The sequence below is a fragment of the Gracilinanus agilis genome, chromosome 3 (assembly GCF_016433145.1).
Source record: "Gracilinanus agilis isolate LMUSP501 chromosome 3, AgileGrace, whole genome shotgun sequence".
Taxonomy (NCBI): Eukaryota; Metazoa; Chordata; class Mammalia; order Didelphimorphia; family Didelphidae; genus Gracilinanus; species Gracilinanus agilis.
Window position 1 is genome coordinate 293619671 of NC_058132.1, and position 21987 is coordinate 293641657.

General features: G+C 32.7%; 1 protein-coding gene across 1 annotated transcript in view; it reads right to left on the bottom strand.

Annotated features, from left to right (window-relative positions):
- Positions 1-217: 217 nt before the first annotated feature.
- The window catches only part of SPOPL (speckle type BTB/POZ protein like), a 33290-nt gene continuing 11520 nt past the window's right edge, over positions 218-21987 (bottom strand). Inside the window, exons 5-11 of the mRNA XM_044666606.1 lie at positions 20657-20834; positions 20521-20576; positions 16782-16904; positions 12747-12889; positions 12604-12657; positions 10567-11235; positions 218-516 (exon numbers count right to left, since the gene is read on the bottom strand). Of these exons, the coding sequence (XP_044522541.1) occupies positions 11091-11235; positions 12604-12657; positions 12747-12889; positions 16782-16904; positions 20521-20576; positions 20657-20834 (699 nt within the window). The 3' untranslated portion in view covers positions 218-516; positions 10567-11090. The remainder of the gene's footprint in view (positions 517-10566; positions 11236-12603; positions 12658-12746; positions 12890-16781; positions 16905-20520; positions 20577-20656; positions 20835-21987) is intronic.

The window sequence follows — 21987 nt, forward strand, 5'->3', positions numbered from 1 at the left end:
TCTCAAAATGAGTCTTGTGTAGTAAAATGTGTGTGAAGGAGGGCAATAGGTAAACATGCTGGAAAATGCAAGAAAGCAACCAATATATATGCAGCGTTAGCTGCAAAAATAAGGCAAAGTTCTCATATCATGTTATCAATATTTCCTTCTATGAACTCTCAAAAAGGCATAATGCTGAAAGGGAATTTGGCTGAGTACTTTGGTAAGACAAATATTAGAGTAAAATAAGAGACATTTTGGGTATCTTTTAATCTCAGTTTTTCTTTGCCAGTCCAGAAGGTATACTAACTTTCCAGTAACTAAAAACTTTGAACTCTGCTCATAATAACTTTTAAAGATTTTAATAGTATATTTCAAAGGAAGAGGAAGGGAGAGACGGGGAAAGGAAAACAAAATCTATTTCTTCACTGTTCAAGGATGTTGGTGGTACTGTTTGTAGTTATCTGGATCCTCTTTATTTTCTCTTCTATTTTCTTCTTTTGGACCATTTCATTGCCCAGTGAAATGGAGGCTGGACTAGAGAAGGGAAAGAAGAAATCTAAATTAATTTTTCTTTCAAGGTCTGTTAAAAGAATAGATAGAGGTAGTTAAATTTCAATGGGTCAAAATGGAATTTCAAAATTGTCTCTATTTTTACCCATGCTATCTACTCATTTCACCATCCACATAAATAAGTATTTACTATAGATTACAAAAGCAAAAAGGGAGGAAAGGTTTAAAAAAAATCTAAGAGTCCAACTAGTATAGATTTAAATGTTGTACTGTTTTAATACCTTGGGTAACTATGACAGAATATATTGAGTAAATTATACTTAATTATTAAATCAAAAGAACTGAGTTATCTTTTACCCTACAACACTTTAATACATTCCAGAAATAGAAAAAGTTTTGCCTATACACTGTATAGTTATTTTTTTTTTCTTAAAGGGATATCTCATCAAGAATGTGAAATGTCTCATGCCATTTATGATCCTATGTGTCTCTGACTTGTAAATAATCTTTGAAAACTCAGTTCCTACATGATTGGCTTGGGGGACAGAGGAAGAGGAAGAGTTGTGATCACTACTAAAGTAAATTTTAAACTGAATAATTTTGGAAATATTTTTTAGTCTCATATTCAAAGAAACTGATAAACTGAAGTAGAATTTTTTGGCCTAAAATGATTATATCTCCATGCTTCCCAAAAAGAGATTCATTTTATTTACCTCTTCTTTAATGTGTCTTGCTTTTGGATTGCCCTTTATATTTATATTGCTTTCTGTTCTTACAGTCTTGCATCCTATTTGGTCTCCTTGTTACATGGAGCACAGATATTATGGTCAGAAGATTCAACTTTATTTAGGAAACACTGAGTACAAGTTGCAACACCAAGAATTGTAAAAGAAGAAGAAATCTAAAGGTTAGTTTAGCAATGTATGACCAGAAATCAAAATGAGTTCAATCTTGGTTACGTTAAGTTTGAGGTACTAAGACGACATCAAAGTGAACAGAACCCACAGGCAGTGTGGGGTTTTGAAGAGGTCAGGGATGAAAACAAAAGTTTGAGAACCATCTAAATAGAGATGGCCATTTAATCTGTAAAAGTGATTGAAATTGACAAGGCAGAAATTATTGAATAAGTGAAGTGGTCCCACCCAAAGAATTGGTGGAAATAATTAGTGATTCAATGTCCATAATGTCTTAAAGGGCATAAAAGTGAAGTACTGAAAGAATAGAGAGGGGCTAATGTCCATATTTAAACAAAAGGGGGAAAAAGTTTGAAAAACTCAAGGGAAAATCTACAACAAAATCACTAAAGAAATATTTAGTAGACATCTATCTGGCAAAGGAAATAAAGGGCCAACACGGCTTCAACAGGTTATGTCCAGATATTACCTCGTTTTTTAACATAGCTGCCAAACTGGTAGATCACAAAAATATAGTAAATACATATTCTCATGAATACTTCAGTAGGTAAACTATTTCATATAATTCTTAGGAAGATGGAGGATTGAAGGCTAAAGTCTGAGGAGGGAAGATGATATAGTCATCTCTGTACACTGGCAGTTGAGTGACTAACTGAACTCAGTCATTGTCATTCAGTGTCAATGATGGTATTCATGGCAGTGCACCAGAGACCTTTGCTTAAACTTAGACATTTATATCAATGACTTGGATAAAGGAATATATTGTACATGTATTAAAATTTTCAGATGACATAATGTTGGATGGAGTAACACAGTAAATGAATCAGGATCCAAATACCATAGCAAAGGATTGAAATGTATTAAGATGAAATTCAATGAAAATAAACATAAAGTCTATACTTAGGTTCAAAAAAGTTTATTTCAGACATAAAGGCTAAGGAAGAAATTATTTCAAAGAATTTATCTGAAAAAGTTCTGGAAGTTTTAAAGAACTACAAATTTCAAATGATGCACAGTGATGTGGCAGAAAAAAGTTACCATAATCTTGGGCTACACATAGACACATTTTTGTTTAAGTTTTCAGTCTTGTTCAACTCATGTTCCTATTTGGGGTTTTTTTGGCAAAGATACTGGAATAATTTTGCCATTTCTTTTTCAAGTTCATTTTACAGATGAGGAAACTGAGGCAAAAAGGGTTAAGTCACTTGCCTACAGTTACAAAGCTAGTGTCTGAGGCTAAATTTGAATTTAGAAAGGAGTCTAACTTCACACCCACCACTCTGTCCACTGTGCTTGCCTAGCTGCTCCGTTGTGATGTAGATTTCATAAATAAATCCATAAATAGATACTCTTTGCATTCTACCTTGGTTGGAAAGCATCTTGAGTACCACATTAAATACAATAAAATTTAAGAAGGATATTGACAAAAGAGAGAGCAGCCATGAGAACAATCAACATAGAAAAAGGTCTTGAATCCTTGGAATACGAGAATTAGTTGTGAGAATTAAGTATATTAAAGGGATATGGGTTATCCTGGACAAAACATGAGAGATATGATAGCTATGTTTAGGATTTGAAGAACATATCAAGTGGAAAAAGGATTTTATTTCTACTTGGCCTGTGCAAAGAACTAGAGGCAACAAAGAACTGTGGAGAGACATTTGGGCTTAATGTCAGTATTTCCGGACAATTACATCCAAAGGGGAAATGATCTGCCTAGAGTTATTTCAAGTAGGGGTTTGATCACTGGTCAAATACATTATAGCGGCAATTCATTTCAGTTATTAGTCTAGGTAGAGGACAAGGTTCCTTGTAATCAGTGAAAACCCTGAGAAGCACTTTCCTTAAAGTGCTAGAAGGACCTAACAGAAAAGGAGGTACACAGCAACAGCAGTGTGGTGTTTCTGCATTTAGGAGAGGAAAGAATATAGTCAAGGCTGAGAGGCCATCCCTGCCTATCTATCATCCTATTACTCTCTCCTCTTTTGTGAATAAACTCTTTGAAGACCATCCACAATAGATAACTCCAACTTGATTTGTTCTCACTCTTCTTAACTCTTTATAATCTGGTTTCTGACCTACTCTCTAAAAAGTTATGAATAATCCCTTTACCAAATTAAAATAGTTTTTCTCAGTTCTTTCTTCTCAAACTCTCTATAGCCTAAGTTTGAGCACCCTCTCTGTGATCTTTGCTCACATCTGAAATCCTCTTATTTCCATCAGCCTTTTGACTTTCTCCAAGTCTCACCTAAAAGCACACCTTCTTCAAGAAGTCTTTCCCAAACACTTTTAATTCCAGTGCTTTTCTTCTATTGATTATTGCCTATTTCTCCTGTATATAGAATGTTAATATAGTTTACATGTTTTCTACTAATGATGGACTACTGTCCAATTTTACAGAAATTAGAGGATAAAAACTGGGGGTGGGGGTGGGGAGAAGGGGTAATTGGATTTCATAGCAACATGGACTCTAGGGCTGGAAAGGGCCTTGAAGGTCATCTAATATAATGTCTCATTTTATTTATAAAGTGAATTTTAGAAAGATTAAATTACTTACCCCAAATCATACTAGTAGTAAGGCCTAGGAGAAGAATTTGAAAATAGGTTCTATGACTCCAAATCCTGTGCTTTTCTCCTCTATTAGACCACACTAATTTGGCGATCAGATTGGTAACCTTTGATAATCATTTCAGAAGTCTGATGGGGGGGGGGGGGCGGGCCAAAGATAAGGTTATGAGGGTTTAATTAGGCTCTAAAGTGGTAATATAGTTGAAGTATTCTATGTAAACATCTTTTTTCAAAGATTATAGGGGAAAGGAAAGAATAAGCATTAAGCACCTATCATTTGGCAGTCATCATATTAAGACCTTCACAAATCTTTCATTGGATCTTCACAATTCGGTGAAATACTATTATTATTCCCATTTTACAGTTGAGGAAACTGGTGTTAATCAGTTAAGTGCCTTGTACACAGTTATCCCAAATGCACACAACTCTATTTAAACTCAAATCATCTTGAACCAAGGGTTATCTTCAAGTCCTCAAGGCCTAGTGTTCTACAAAGTACACTATCTGTCTGGAAGATTGGGACAGAAGGCAAAAATGAGATGAGATAAAAGTGTCTCAAATGGTACTTTTCTTAGTATTAGGGAGATAGAATTTATTTTTAAGCAGATTAAAAAGAACCAGAGGGAAAGAAAAGATGCCATTAAAGAAAATAGTTAGAAAAAAGTTGCAGGGAAAAATGAATTTAAGGATGTAAGAATAGCGAACAGCATGAACAATGTGTAGAAATATTTTCATGTAGTCATCAGAGGGAGGAAAGAGTGGATGATATTAAGAAGTTTAGAGGAGTAAACCACAAGTTACTGGATCATAGATTTAATTCTGAAAAGTACCCTCAGAGGGCATGTAGTCTAAACCTTTCATTTGACAGATGAGAGATGCAGACTAAGGAGGCAAACTTTCACTGGATTATATGGACAGCGAGCATAAGACAAGATTTGAAATCTTGTTCTCCAACAAAAGATAGAGTTCCTTTGAGATATCTTCAGATGGCATCAATCTTCTCAATAAGAAGCCAGGTCATCTGCTATAAGTATAATATAGGTGAAAGAAAAGAGGAAAAGGTTTAGAGTAGTCAACAATGAGACAGGAAACATATATTGAGCTTGGCCCTAACCATAGTAGACATGTAAATGTTTACTGAATTTGACAAATGGTGTAGGCCAGATCATGCTGACTTTTTCTATCACCACTGAGTAGCACAGGAGTAAGACTTAAGAAATGTAGAATGGGGGTTTAGCTAGGAATGAGGATTAGGAGATCAAGGTGCCTATGATAAAGGTAATGAGATTGTAACAAGGCTAGAGAAGAATAAAAAGTGAAGAACATTCCACCTAGGATAAACCACAGCCAAGAAATAAGGCAGAATGAGGAAGACAAACTGGGTAGATAAGGATCAGGAAACCACTGTTTATGGATAAGAACAAAAACCGGCATTGAAGACAAAGAGCCTGTGATCAGAGTGAAGTTATGGATCTTAAAGGATATAAAATCATACAGTGTCATTGAAGTTACATAGGAAAAAATGGTTGGAGTTCTTCAAGACATTGAGAAATTGTGTGATCAGGGAATGAATTGGGTTTTCAAAATAGTAGTTGTAATAGGAAAGAATACTGAATACCCATTGGAGTGTGAATCCTGGATCTCAACTATTCCCTGGACATGTCTTGTCCTTTCTAGACCTCATTTTTCGTTATCAGAAAAAGGAAAGGATCAAATTGTGAGGCAGACTTCTTCAAGGTCTACATCCATGTTCCTATCACTTTAACTTTACTACATTAAATCTGATTTGGTAACTATACTACCTATAAACATTAAAATAATAGGTCTATGACATATGTTCAACAATATGCAAATAATAAATGTTTGCTGAATGAATGCTGCCAAAAGACATATAGTACCTTAGGCAACACCAATATCAGACAACAGAAATCGCCTTTGATTGGTAATGAGAAATTATCCTCTAATGATCTATTTTATGTAATTCTAAAGGAGACCAAATGAACCACCTGCATGACATCTGCTCTCATAAAAGTTACTTAAATGATGCTTTTCATTTCATATCCTGTGAAACTATTCCAAAAGAGAGAAATAGCTTTACTTATTTTACTAATTAAGAAAAAAGGTTCATATTAGCATGGCAATTACATTCCATTTGAAAGATTCTAAATAATAAAGTAAATAATTACTTGGCTCTTTTCCTCTTTCTACTTAGGATGACTCATATGACCTATAATTCATTTTCTATACATAAGTTAGGAGCACTTTCAAACTGCTCCTTAACATCTACCTTTCCTATGCACCTAGTAGGTGGTTTTTTTTTCCCAAACTAATCAGTAACTCCCCACCCCCCGCCCCATTTTCATGGGCAGAGACTCATGTCCTAGATCCCCAAGATAGAACTAGGACTGTCCAGCCTTCCTTCCATCCATTCTTCCTCATGGGTTTGTAAAAGCAGGTAAAGTCAGGCACTAAGATGCAGAAGAAGTGATAATTAACAATAGTTCTTATATGATTTTAATCTGTTTCATCAGCTATTCTAGACTTTAATGAGTGTGTACAAGTTGATATATCTAGGCTGTTGTAATAAATGTATTTTCAATTCATTGATGAAAATGTTATTTATAGAGAGAGGAAAAGATATGGCCAGTCTCAAAAGTATAGTCTTTCTTGGATACAAACAAAAATTGATTTACATTACTTGACAAGATGATCCTTGCCCATTTTAAAAAGCATAATAATCCAAAATGAAAACACACATACATACATACATACACACAGAGATACACACACATATACATAAATAAATTCATTCATTCATTCCAATAAATGCAAAGGGAACAAAATGATTCTGCATAAGTAATAACTTTATTGTAACTTGATGTGCTGAAATGCAAAAATATTTTCAGCAACAAGATACAAAAAGTATCTGAACAATAACATCAGCTGATTAAAAAAAGAGGCTGGCCGGTTTGATGCAAGTGTTTATACATATATTATGAATTTTCTAAATCATATTCACCCCAATACTGGTCTTTAAATCATTTTAACAAATGTGTTTATTTCCAAAACAGGACTCATTTAAGTTAAGCCTTCATTCTAAACACCAAATACATAATTAACTGGACTGCTATGCATGATGATGAAGTCAAACATCAGAAGAATTCCCACAAATTCCCCTTCAAATATAAAGTCCATTTACTGCAAACAGAAAATAAGCTGTGAGTCTAATTCAATTCAGCAAACATTTATTAAGCACCTACTATGTGCAGAGAACTGGTTAAACTAGTTTCATCTTGATAGTTTATAGGAAGCTCTGTGTGTGTGTGTGCATTTGTATGTGAGTGTTGTATATCTTTCCATCACCAGTGACCAATATTACAATTTCAAATAAATGAGGTTAACACTTGTAATTTGAAAAAGTTTTTATCTAGACAGAAATATTGAATTTAAACTATGAAAACTTAAAATTTAATTCTTAAAATACTTATTTTTGGACAATGAGATGACTGTAATGATAAATATCTGATGTGTTTGAATTAGGGGAGAAAAAAAAATCAATTCTCTTCCTGTTCAAGAATACTGTGACTGACTGCATTGAATTTTTTTTTAAAAAATCATCTGAATAAAGGGTATGTTAGATTTTAAGAATGTCTATATCAATTATACATCTGCAAAGGAGATGTGCTTTCTGATTTCAATTGTAAGCTTACTGCAATGTCAAAGAGTTAAATAAATTAATCCATTGTTTTAAAAATTTACTTCCAATCTAATTTAATTATGTATCAGTAATAGCTGAGAAATGAAATTTTAATGTTTTATAATAGAAGTCCTAAAAAGGCACTGTATTTTCTTAGTTCAGTATGCAGTAAATTGACCATATAAAAAAGTATTTTATAGCTTTCTTGCCTCCTGAACTGCATTCCTAAATAAGTTAAAATGAAATATGTGAAACAAACCTGTAATTTCAAGATTTAACTGAGTCCTATTTTCAGAAAAATCTATCTCTGTAAAAATATCACACACACATACATACAGGCGTGTATATACACGCAACATGACCACACAACACATGCAAGATTCTCCAAAAAAGTTTGAAGGTGGGAGACGTGAATATTTAAGGAGGTAATGTTGGCAAGCCAAAATATTATGGCACCTTCATACTTGTGCTCCAAACACTTGTACAGTTTTAAAAAACAAAACACACATGTACATAACAAACTGTTTTAAAATCTTAGCCTGAATAAGAACATTTCATAATGGTTATTTTTTAACATAGAACATTTGAAATTAATCACTACATTTCTAGGGAAAAGCTCCCTCTGAAGTGACAAAAAAGGGACATAAAAGCAAGCTGGTGATTCAAAAGGACAAAAATGTTCTGGACAGTCCCCACTGAGAATGTTGCATGGGGTTTAAATGCAACCAAAGAGTTAATAATGAATGCATCCACTTGAGAATACAGCAACTGTTTACCTTTTCCTTAAGACATAACAAAACTGTAATATACATAATAAATAAAAATAAGCAAAACAACTGCCATACAATTTTCTGTTAGTGTAAGGAAGGTATGCATTGTATTATCTGAAAAGTGGACATTTTTACAAACGTAGATATTCTTACAGCACAGTGTTTGACATTTTTGGTACAAAATGTGCTATTGAGCTTTTAAAAATCTTTATAATAAAATCCTTAAGCTCTCCAATAGACAGTTATATTATATTAGAAGAAGCTGAAGTGAATATTACACAGTAATAAACATTACTGTATTTTAGAGCTATAGTTTTTAGCAGTGAATTATGCATGGTGTGATGTGTGTAATTACACACACACACAATCACACACACTCACACACTCACTCATTTCTCTCTCTCTCTCTCTCTCTCTCTCTCTCAAATTTAATATAATACATGGCAGAAAAAATTCACTATACTGAGGTGGAGGAAACATTATGTATACCCAGGTAGCCAGTCTGGGAGATCTCTAGCAGGATTTAAATTTATTTCTTAAATGAAAATAATCAACTTAACATTGTAAACACGTATAGCTCAATCTCATAGTGGAGACAGGGAAGTGTGTTTTTACTTTTCTTACTGCTCCAAAGGACAGAAATAGCCCATTATCAGGGAAGGAATCTTCTGTTCAACTTTAATCTTTCTGCTTGCCTAAGGGATGCTTCCAATTTCAAAACTGACATAATAATACAGTTAAAACCAGAGAAAGAGATTTACAGATTTGAAAGGTTGAACCTTTAAATGCTTTTCAGTTTGTAAGTAAATGCTTACTTTTCAGTGTTAAGTGTAAATACGCATACATTCTCTTCCTTAAACATAGGATTACTAATGAACACCTGGGAAATACAAATTATTTTGGAAGATAAAATTTAAATTTCCTTTATCCTGTACTGTAAAACTCTACAGGTAAATTACAATCCTTTGTGCATAAATTTATAAATGTAAATATATATATATATATATTTAATATGCTTTATTTTCCAGTGAGACACTTCTTCCTTTGTGGTCAAACAAAAAAATTTGCCTAGTATCAATTTATATATTATCACTATTACAGTCAATTTAAAGCAGTAACTCAATAGTTACTCTCCTGCTCTTCCCATACTGTGCACCATTGCAGATATGTCACCCCCCCCCCTCAAATTGTAAACAAAGCTATTGAACACTGAAAATGTTATTTAAAGCTAAAATTCATTTATAATAAAGAACTGGCCCATGAAAAGGAGTTTTCGAATGGTTTGTCCTGTTCACATTATGCAGAATTTCAATATCATCCACAATGCACATTAACTTAAGACAGAAAGGAGAGGAAAACAATGCTTCAAAATGTGGTCTGAGTTACTTATCATAAAGATGAATAGGGAGGGGAAGGGGGGTGTCTCTCCTCTAGTGTGCACATCCCTTTAAGAGAAAACAGATAGTTGCACACTATTTTTCATAAAAGGAAAAAGAGGAGAATAAGCTGCCCAGGATTGTTTTATTATGTGCCTTCTTTGAAGGGAGAGTACATCAGTTACTTAATGTGTATGAAATTCAGAATCAATTCATTGCCTTGTTATTTTCCTTGTCCAAGGTATTAAAATGAGTGTCCCAGTTGGCTCCAAATACCCTAATTTTTCTTTCCAAAAGTTAAGACATATTAACTGTACCTCATTACTTCAATCAAAAGCAAAATATATATGTACCACTCAGTATACAAAAAACTTACACATTAAAAGTGCATATTTATCATTCTTAATTTGGCCCATTAATTTAATTTCATTTGGTCATTATATATGTATACTTTCTGCATGTCCAGGAATCTTTATATAAGCGAGGGTCAAAATAAATAGAAAATTTCTAAGAGCAAAGAGTATTCTTTTTGACATCTTAACCTTAATTCTCAAACATCATTAACTAGGGCATGAAGAAACACAAGCAAAATTTTATTATGTGTTTCTCAAAGTTTGTTGGACAGTTAACATACAGACATGTATTACAAACTGTACTGAAAATACAATTCTTTCAGGCCAAACCATTGCATATTTGCCCCTACAATGAAAAATAAATTAGAATCAAAGTAGTGTATTGCCATAACTTACCTTGAAGGTAAGCAAGCTCTCCTGTATTCACAAGACTTGGACTGGAGCATATCCGTGGTAATCTCCAATTCAAGTGCTTTTGAGGAGAGCCTAGTTTTAACCTTCGAGATAGCACAGGACCAAAACTATAAAATTCATTTTGTTTTTTCAAAATAATGGAAGATCCTTTTGAAACTTAATATCTTTAGTTATCAATTTTACTGCATTATGGAGCTAGTGCAATCCTGCATAGCCTAGTCAAAAAGACAAGGCACAATTCAAAAAAAAAAATTAGCCTATATGAACTAGAGAAGTCATTGAAGATAATTTAAGGCCTTGCAGTGAATTAGAGAGTAATCAGTCTAATTTAAAGCTGAAGATTAAACCATAAATTATCCATCTGAAAAGCAAACAATGCTTTTTCAGCTTCTGTTCTGTGGACAAGGATAACAAAAACAATTCTTGTTTATGGTTTGAATATTAGAATCCATCTGGACCTGGAGGAGTAAAAGTCAATTGAGTTTTTCTAAAGTTCACGGAAGATTTCAAGACTGTTTTAGTCGTTTGCGTGGAATACCAAACTGTGGACACTGTGCAGATGCTAGTGCTCGGAAGGCCTCTGCCACTAAATGAGGGTGGGACTGAATCATAGACTTCCAGCCTGCTGTTTCCATTATGTCTGTTGTTTGGCTGAAAAATAAAGTGAATGGAACATTTAATTAAACATACTTCACAAAAATCTAACATTAAAAGGAATAAAAGTAACAGCCATAGAATTCAAAATGTTTTAAAACTTTCTTTAAAAAAGGGTTATGTTAACAATAAAACATGTTTTACTCATGTAATGCCAAACTAGTGTGACTGATTTATTCACTTTTCAACTAATTTCAATTATTAAATATTTTCATTTATTTGTTCAAACTGTGATTCCTGAGTGCTTATATACAAATTATGTAATTAAGACACCATGTAAATGATAAACTTAAACCTACTTGCTATTTTCTCAGATAGTACCTTATAACATCATCTAATACCAAGCAGATATACATATTGAAAAACTACCTGTTTGCTTTATTTCAAAGCAATTTATCCTTCTAAGAAGGAAGCTAAGTAGGCCAGTAGCTAGAATGTCTAGTTCAAATGTGGTCTCAAGACACTATAGGTTGTTTGACCCAAGACAAATCACTTACTATAATTGCCTAGACCTCACTGCTCTTCTGTCTTAAAATTTAGTATTGACTCCAAGACAGAAGGTAAAGGTTAAAATAAATACATATATATATATATATACATATATATATATATATATGTATATATATATATATATATTTATATATATTTTCTATGATCACTAACCTGGCTTGAATATACCAGTGAAGATAACAATAACTGAGAAACAATACCTTATTTTTACTTTCTCAGGGAACTAACGTTCAAAAGAAAGAATTCAATACTCGGCAGTTTTCAAAGTCCAGCCAATCCTTACCAGAAGCTTTTTGCCAGGAGTTACTCTACATTATAGTTTGCTAATATGTAAAATGTGGATTCCTACACCTCATGAAAGGACTATTGTAAAATAAAATGATGCAAATAAAGCAATGTATATGATATACATAAATTTTTAAGTTCTACATAAATGTCCGTTATGTAGGTCAAATTACCAGAGAAATTGGATAGTTTCTAGACCTGGCATAAAATATAATCAAAACATTTTAGAGTTGAACTTTTCAAACATGGGAGGTTGCTAAACCATGTAAAAATGAGTTTTGTCAAAACTGTTCCTTAAACAGAAATTTCTTCTTCTTCACAATAACATCATGTCACTTAATCACTTAAAATAATGGCATTAAAATGTTATTGGCATGATCTAAATCGGACAAATATGGAAACAGAACAGAAAAATGAAAATTCTCTATTCTCTTTCTCACATTTTGGATGATGGAAGGCTACAAAGCTACTTTCAAAAATTATGCAAATTCATATTAATAGATAAGGCTCTTAAGCCTACAGAAATATTTACAGCTTTCAAATTAAAAAGAGAAGCTGATATCATCTTACTTGCTGTTCCAGTTTTTCCCATCTTTACACCCAAACTGTCGAAGTACACTGCACCTACAATGAAAATGTAAGCAAACTTAAGGAATTTTGTTTGGGCAAAGATGTTAAGATAGCAAGCTCATTGAAATCTAGACATCACTAACCTATTAATGAACTCTATTGCTTGTGCTTTCAATTGTTCTGCACTGTGCAAATCTGCAAGGATAAGGATGTCAGCAACATTTTCTACTGAGAGGTTACTACACAAAGCTTCTTCACACATCACCTTCAGCCGATCCAGTGCGTACTATTGGAAAGGAAAACACAAAACAATTATACCTTTATTCAAACCATTAATTATTGAAATTAATATAATACATGCAATTTAGAAGATAGTCAAAGCAAATCCAGGAAACTGAGGGCATTCTAAGAGTCTAACCTCCACTCACTATGGAAATATCTTTTTAATATTACAAAAAAATACAGTCCCTAAAATGTATATGTAGAAATAAATTAATGAGGGAAGGGAGAAATGGATTGAACAGAGCCGGGACAAGGTTTTTGAATGCCTTATGAGTTCTGAAAACTGTACCACACTGAATTGTACAAATCGAATTAAAGATTAAAAAAAGAAGAAAAGAAAGAATTCTTGATAAAACCTAACTTCCTTCATTATTGTGTGCCTAGGAAGAATATGGTACTGGGGGGCTCAGAACTTTTTGCTGTGATGTGAGCTGTCACAAAATATACCATAGATAAAGTGGAATTTTCTGCCATAAAAAATAGCAAATTTGTTAGTACTAAAAAAAGTGTCCATCAACACATTTAAGGCAGGTGCTTAGCCCTAGTCCCAGCTCTGGACTTGTAGTAGTCCTTAATATAATCTGAAATAAACACGAATACCCCTTTGGGTAAAAGATAAAATTTTCTTTCTGAAATTGTGATATATACAGTAAGGAGTCATTCAACAAAACCACAATTAAAAGTTCTTAAAGAATAGTTTTCTCCTATGATCTACTGCTCATTTCTTTCTATATCAGAGTGGAGACTGTTACAACATACTGGGTATTTATTGCTAATTTTTTTTAAGTCACTACTTATTATATTAAAAATATTAACAAAGCCAAAGAACTTGCTCATAACTGTCAAGTAATAGTTAAAGACTATTCTGACCATACCTAACATACATATATTTAACTATAGGACTGCTTACTTATATGTAATAATAGAAATGTATATTTGCATATAAGTTATACTTAACTTCAGGATAGCTTTACCTACATCAAGACCAAATGTACATGTGGCTAGAAAAAGTGACTAAGCATCAAATGAATGAAAACATCACCCCCAACTTTTGAAATAATTATATTAGTGAATTTCTGAAACCTGTCTGCTGTTCCTTTGGGAGATATCAGTTGTGGAAGCATAACCATGACCATAACCATGACCAAGACAGTACTCAGTTCACAGCAGGTCCTTAAAGAAATTGAATGCAATAATTAGAGTGGCAATATATTTCATTGTCTCTGGGTTGCTAAATAGCTGCTACATCAATATTATTTTAAATAAGAATTAAGAACATTAACTTTATTCATTCATGTCTGCATAATAATAATGTGAGATTCCTTTAAGATGTAAAGAAGAATGTAGTACAGGCATTTTAAAACGTGTTCCTCTAAAATAAATGTTACAGCATTTTGAGGAGAAAAGATAATTTCTTATATTAAGGAAATAAGCAAAAAGAAACAACACTGATCGATCACTTTAAATGATGAGAGTCTGACCTAATAGTGTTAAGTTGTACACATCGTATTGTCATTAAAAGTCAAAATTTATTAGGGAACATACTTTTGTTTAGTTCATTAAGCAATCAAACCACAACTAGTAAATTCAGAGATACTTAACTTCTACTTGATGTTAAAATGAACTGGAATGAATAGCTAATTTAATTTACAATGAATGAACAACTCTTACCCCTAGAACTAACATCACAGTTATACATGGATTTGTATTATTATGTTACATATTAAAATGCTTAATTTTTACAAGATTTTCAGTGGAATCATTTTATGGCAAGTGTCAAATTCTGGCAATTGTAAATGCATACATGTGCAGCACTGACTAAGAGGAATCAGCATAATCATGTTGTTTTTATTAATAAAAAAAATTGTCATTGTTTATGTTATATTATCTGTTAGGACCAAAGGCATAAAAATGCATGCAAATCTTTGCTACTAAAAGCAAATATGATTTCCAAAGATCTTTCATTTCTCACAGATGATTTATTAAAATCAACCTACCTATAAAAAATTCACTTTATAACAAAAAGTTATCAAATAATTTGCAAATATACACTTTAATTTGGCAGATTTCCTTCAATCTAATTAATTCACAGATAGAAATATGATGTAAAGGGTCAAATATAATTACTAGGATTTTTACACAGAAATCATACCAAGACCTCTTAATCATTTATCCTCAACTGAAGACTTTTTTGCTTTAAAACTAACATTAGAGGGGCAGCTAGGTGTCTTGGTGTATAGAGTCATGGGCTAGAGATGGGAGATCTTGAGTTCAAATGAGGCCTCAGATATTTCCTAGCTGTAGGACCCTGGGCAAGTCCCTTAACCCCAAGTGCAAGTAAGAGGTTCTTAAAATTAATTATTAATTAGGAGGCAGGCAGTTGGCTCAGTGGATAGAGAACCAGGCCTAGAGACAGGAAGTCCTGAGTTCAAACCCAGTGTTGGACACTTCCTAGTTGTGTGATCCTGGGCAAGTTATTTAATCCCCATTATCCAAGCCTTACTATTCTTTTGCCTTAGAACAGTAATGGGCAAACTTTTTAAAGAAGGGGCCAAAGGAAAGGAAATGCTCATCTGTCAGTCTGTTTCTAAGGCAATTCTTTCGAAGTTTCATTGTATTGTATCCTACTCATTGTATTCGTCAGATTAGGAATGTCGTGCAGCCAGCTGGATAGAACATTTCAGGGGGCTGCATTTAGCCCACAGGTGGGGCCGTAGTTTGCCCATCACTGCCTAAGAATTAATTAGGACAGAAGGTAAGAGCTTTTCTTAAATAATAATTAAATAAATAAAAATAATAAAACAGACAAGTTTCTCTAATGATATCTGCCATTAGAATATCACTACTATGTAGCACTTTAAGATTTATTAAACACCTATTTCACATTATTTCCTTATAACAATACTTTCAGGTAGTAATTTAGTTTATTTTCATTTTCAAAAAATAAGAAAAATGAGTTTTAAACAATTTATGTGATTTTTCTAGACCTGGGTAAACCTAAATTCAAATGCATTTCAAGTATTCTTTCTGGCATACTGTATTATTTAGGTGAATTAGTTTATTTAGTGATTATACTAAAGTACTCCTAGATAACCAATTCTGCATTATGCAAGTGTGGATTAGCATGAACTATATTACTCATTATTATTCATTAACTTCACCTTTATTAACTAGTATTAATTTGAGCTACTTAGCTAGTCAGTGATTTGTTGCAAGCTTAAAGAATGAATATAATTTTTAATATCAGTATAAGAAGGAAAATATAAATAAGAACATTCTGATATGGGAAGAGAAATAGTATAATTCTTTTCAAAGCAAGAATTTGTAAATTTCCTGATATTTCAGATCACATTCCCTCAATTCCCCAAACTACAACATTAAGCAATTTTCCGTACAAATGCTCATTTTTAAGTCTAATTTCTAAAGGAAAAATTATACAACACAATTGGATTTTTAAAAAGCCATATGAATAAGTGCTTTGCAAAATAGATTTCATAAGTATTTATGAAAATAAAAATGCATACCATTTCATATTTACTGTGATAAGAGACTATTCTAAAAGCAAAATACTTAGAGGGGATAAAAATACACTTAAAAACTATTGAGCAGTTCACAATTGAATTTTGACCCCAAAATATTTTCCCTAGCAATCTAACAGTTTTGCTATAACTTGTTTCCAATGTATTTTTATGACTTGTTCATTTCCAAACACCCTTTTCTCAACATTTTCTCACTGGACATTATTTCAAAAGAACCATCATAAGAGTCATCTACAAAAAAAAAAACAAATTATTCCTACAGTTCAAGACATTTAACGATTTTGTTTTTTATGATAGCTTTAAATAAACATTAAGCTTGAGGACATTTTTTTAGCACCTCGAAAACATATTACTTACTTTGTCTGCAGCTGCCAACAAGTTGTCAGCCATTTTGTCAAGGTTTGGTGCTTTCCCTGTATAAATGAATCTCATCATTTCTTTAAAAACTTCTGGGTCTACATCATTTATTTCTACTCGATTCTGTTACGGAAAATAAAAAGAGAAAAACATGAACCAGAATTAATCTTTTTTAAAAAACAAAATGAAACCTAGTTTACTTGTTTCTGAATAGCCTACAACTGTGAATTCAAAAATCTTAAATCCCTGTTTGAAGAATTTTATTTTGGCCCTAATGGATTTTTTTAAAAAAACGTCTACCTTCAGTTGTAGAATCAATATTAAGTATTAATTCCAAGGAGAAAAGCAGTAAGGGCTAGGCATTTGGGGTTAAACAACTTACCCAAGGACATATAGCTAGGAAATGTCTGAGGCCACACTTGAAACTAGTACCTCCAATCTTTGACCTGGTTTTTTATACACTGAGACACCTAGCTGCCTTCCCTCAGTTTTGTTTTGTTTTTAAGTTAGAAAAGCTTTCAGTTCTATTTTTCTCCTATATATAATTTTAACCAGAGATTCATTATTATGCAAATGCCTGAATGGTAGGCTGAGGAATTTGTTCTCTAAGAATCTCAAAAATTCTTCCATTAATTCTAAGAGCTCATGAAGATGCACTTCATAGTTAAGAGAAATAATGGCTGGATAGGAAAATTTTTAAAATCATTCCTAAGGGTTGAAAATCTGCTTGGGGATAGAGAATAAAGGAAATGAACAGCATTGAGAAGACTCAATTAACAGCAGAATTGAAATTAAAGATAGCTAAGCTGCAGGCCAATGTCAGAAGGACACTGGAAATTTTGACCTAGGTGTCCCATAGGCACCACCTTTAACTCAATATGTTCAAAATGAAACTAATCCCCCATCCCCAACAAACCCATTTTTCGAATGTGAGGGCACTACAATCTTCTAAATCATCTAAACTTCAACTCTTGAAGCATCCTTCATTCTTCCACAAATTCCATATTCAATCAGTAAGTCTTGTTGACTGTCTCTACAATAGATTTTCCATCTGTATGTTTCTTTCTAGTACAGTTCCTCCTTACCTCTCATCTGTAATAGAATAGCTTTCTAATTCTTCTCATTGCTTCCAGTTCCCCACCTCCAACCAAATCCACCCCTCCAGTCATTAAAAGATTATTATAATTGAAGTATAGGTATAACCATATCACTCAATCAAAGTTTCTGTGGATTCTCATTGAATTTAGGATAAAATGTAAACTTCCTGAGCATATAAAACCTTTGACAACTTAACTTCCAAACATACTTTCCATTTCTCACTCTTATGTAGGCCAAGCTTGTGTACTTGCTGTTCCTTCTACCTTTTCTCTTTACCACCTTATGCCTCTGCACAAGCTATATCTTATTTCTACATAAAGTTGAATTATTCCCCACTTGCACGCTTGGAATCCCCAACTGTAGTAAGGAATCAACCCAAATGCCACCTCCTACTTGAAGTCTTTTAGAGCTTCATTCCACCTCTGTCTCCTACCCTCTCCCCCTCCCCCAATAAAAGCAAAAGCTTCCTAGTCACCTAAATATAAACACAAGGCACATCTGAAGCTCCTTAAATTTGAACATTCTGATTATGGAACACAGTACTATGGAAATAATGGAGTTGTGTCCATGTGAACCAATGCTATGTCCTTATTGAATATTCTTTCAACACTAGTATTAATATTTTTCATAAAATGTAAGTGGTCTAGAACTGTCTCAAAACATTAAAATGTCTAGCTTCATTTAGAACAGTGTACTATCTCCTTCCTATTACAGGCTAAAATTATTTTGTGTGTGTGTGTGTGTGTATATATATATATATATTATATATAAAATCTGTGGAATTGCTAAAGTGCCACAGTAGAGGGAAAAAACTCCATGAGTATGTTTTGCTGTTATCATTTTTGCCTCCAAATCCTCAGTTTCTAGCACAAGACCTGGAATATACAAGGAATTTAATAAATGCTTGCTACACTGAATTAAACAAGAAAAAAGAAAATGACAGTCCTGACATACTCTGCTATGGTTAGACTGCCTCTGAATTATCTCGTTCACTTCTGAGTACCACATTTAAAGAAAAAACATGTCTAGAAGGTGATGGAACCATGCCATATGAAGACAGGTTTGAAGAAATGGGGCTTTTTAATCAGGAAAATAGTAGACTTAAAAAGGATATGTTAGCAGATAAGTGGTTCAATGGATGATAGAGAGCCAGGCCTGGAGACAGGGAGTGCTGGGTTCAAATCTGAACACAGACATCCTTTCCTAGATGTGAAACCCTGGCAAATCACTTAATTCCAATTTCCTAGCTCTTACTGCTCTTCTGTTTTGGAACTGATACTTAGTATGCATTCTATGACAGAAGATAAGGTTTTTTATAAAAAGATCTATTAGATGTCAGTTTGTTCAGGTATATAAAAAAGTTTCACATAGATCATCTAGATCATAGATCATCTAGATCCTGATTTTTCCCCAGAAGAATTAAGAATAGATCCTGCAGAGGCAAACAAGACTTAAAAGAAAAATTAACAAAATATGTAACCAAAACTGAAAGGTAGTAGGTTCTCTTTTAATGGATCTTCAAGGAAAATGTAGACAATTGCTTGTCAGGTATATAGTTGAGAAATTTCTTGTTCAGCTTCATTTTTAATTTGTAGGTGGGATTAGTGGGCTCTCAAATAGAAATCAATCTCTCTGGGCTGAATATTGACTTTGAAAACCATAAATTACAACCATAAATTGACATTATCTATGTTGTTTTGTATTTTTTTATTTTGTCAAACATTTCCCAATGTAATTTTTTACTGGTTCACTGGTAGTTTTGTGCAGAGAATTTTATAAGCCTAGCCCAGATAACATCTCAGATTCTTTCTGTGATTCAATATCTTAGGGTGAGGCGATAAGGCTGGCATCATTCCTATACAGACTAATAATAATCTCTTTTTATTTTCCTCTATTTCAGCCATACTCTAATTTATACCTTCCTCTATGTTTTTGCTCATGCAGCTCCTTATGCCAAGAATCTTTTCCCCTTCTCCATTTGCTCAATTCATACCAATCCTCTAACAACTAACTTAAATTCTCAACCAGTACCCAGCACATTATATGGATTCAAGTACTTAATAAAAGTCTTTTGAATACGAAATGAAAGATTACTTTAGTCTAAATAAGGTGTTATGAGACTATTCTGATTCTAATCTATATGAAAAAAATAGTCATGATCAGAGAAGGGACACATGTAGATTTCCCTTTGAGCTTCAGAGGTCTAGGTTTTCAGAGCCTTCAGAGCTTTCCTTCCACAAATAATTATTTGCCAATTGACATAGCATTTGGGTGAGAACACTCTCCTCAAGCCCATACTTACTTTTATACTCAAATCTTGAAGAAAACATAAGAATGACTGGCATCGTCATATTACTATCTTTATTATCATCATTTTAATATAGTGTTTTAAGGTTTTAAAAGTGCTTCGCATGTTATCTTCACCAAATTTACTGATAGTCTACCAACTATCTTAATACTATATCTTTTGAGGTAATATCTCATGTTTAGGTTTTTTGGTGTGGGAGGAGATGATGTAAGCATTTCCTGAGCTCATCCTAGTTTCCTTTAGAACAGAATTTAAAGGGTTCTCCCCTTCCAAACATGCATATACTTAAAAAAAATTTTAATAGCTTATAAAAAGCTTTGATTCCTTGTTTACCTTTTTGCTTTCTTCCATTTCATGTTCAAACATTGCATTAAAAACGAGGGAGCGAGCTGTAACAAGAAATTAATCATTAGTTAGCATTCCTGTTTGGGAAATAAAAAACATGTTTTGATATAAAAGCAGAAATTACCTGCAAGAACAGATTTATGAGCTTTGAATTCTTGTCCTCTTACAAAAAAACTGCAATCAGTAAATCTCGTAGTTTCCCAGAGATTCCCTAAATCTTCTGCTAGTCGACATTCGGGTACTTTCAAAGTGTTTGTATTAGTCTGTCCTGATATATTTACTGAATCCTGGACCACGCTTACCTAGCAGAAAAATCACAGCAAGACAAAACACCATCACAACTGAGTATCAATAATCATTAGCTACAAAAAAAATTTACATTTCATATTTTTATAATATATATGAAATACTATCAAAACTATTTACCTTCCAATCACATTAAGTTTTTAGTTATATTACAAGAAGTAAATCTTAACACAGTGCCTGACATATATTGGATCTTTAATAAATGTTTACTGATTGAATGAAGTAGTAAAAATAATACAAGTCTCATAAGTATCTGTTTCTATAAAGGATAAATAAATAATAGAAAAGGCGCTATAGGATATTATCATTTGAGAACAAATGGGTTTCCAGTTAAGTGCCATGTCAAATTTTCTAAACTTCATCTAAATGTTTAATTTCTTTAACTTTCAATATTTCAAATTATCACATATAAGGCCATGTACTATTATTCATTGGATATCCTAAATTATGTAGAGAGCTTCAGTTTGATTATATCATACTTATGATAACAAAAAGCAGGAAACTTTGAAGCTGCTTGTTCATAAGGACTCTCATTACTATGATATATAAATTATGCTCCCCAAAGCAGTTGTCCAATATGTCATTTAGTGACCATGTTTATCAATACATGTTTAACAGGGGGATTCTATAGTATACTTGAAATCTATCACTATGCTACTTAATGAAAAGCACTGAATAATTAAATTTCTTCAATAACAAAGTTCAAAGCATGAGTTATTCATTTCTGTCAAGTATATCAGTTTAGGTGTTATCTATTAAAAAAACACACATGTGCACATTTGCATGTATGTATAATTCCTTTTATTTTTTGCTGAGAACTTTTAAAAATCAATGTTAATTACAAATGTCACTTCAGAAAAGTTATCAATATAAAAGTAATTAAAGTTACTACAAATTATAAAACATGGCTAATATTTATATAGCATTTTATGGTACAAAAGGTTTTTATATACTCATTTACATAGAAGAATTACTTTGGAAATTGGTAAATTAGATAACTTGTATGCACTACTATTAGGTAAAATTTTTTTATAAGCCATGTGGGAACATCCCAACGCTTTACTTTGAAGTTTCAAACTATAAAAGTCTTATTATGATCCCTCACTATGGCATAAATATCTGACCCAGAATACTTGAAGATACTAGCAA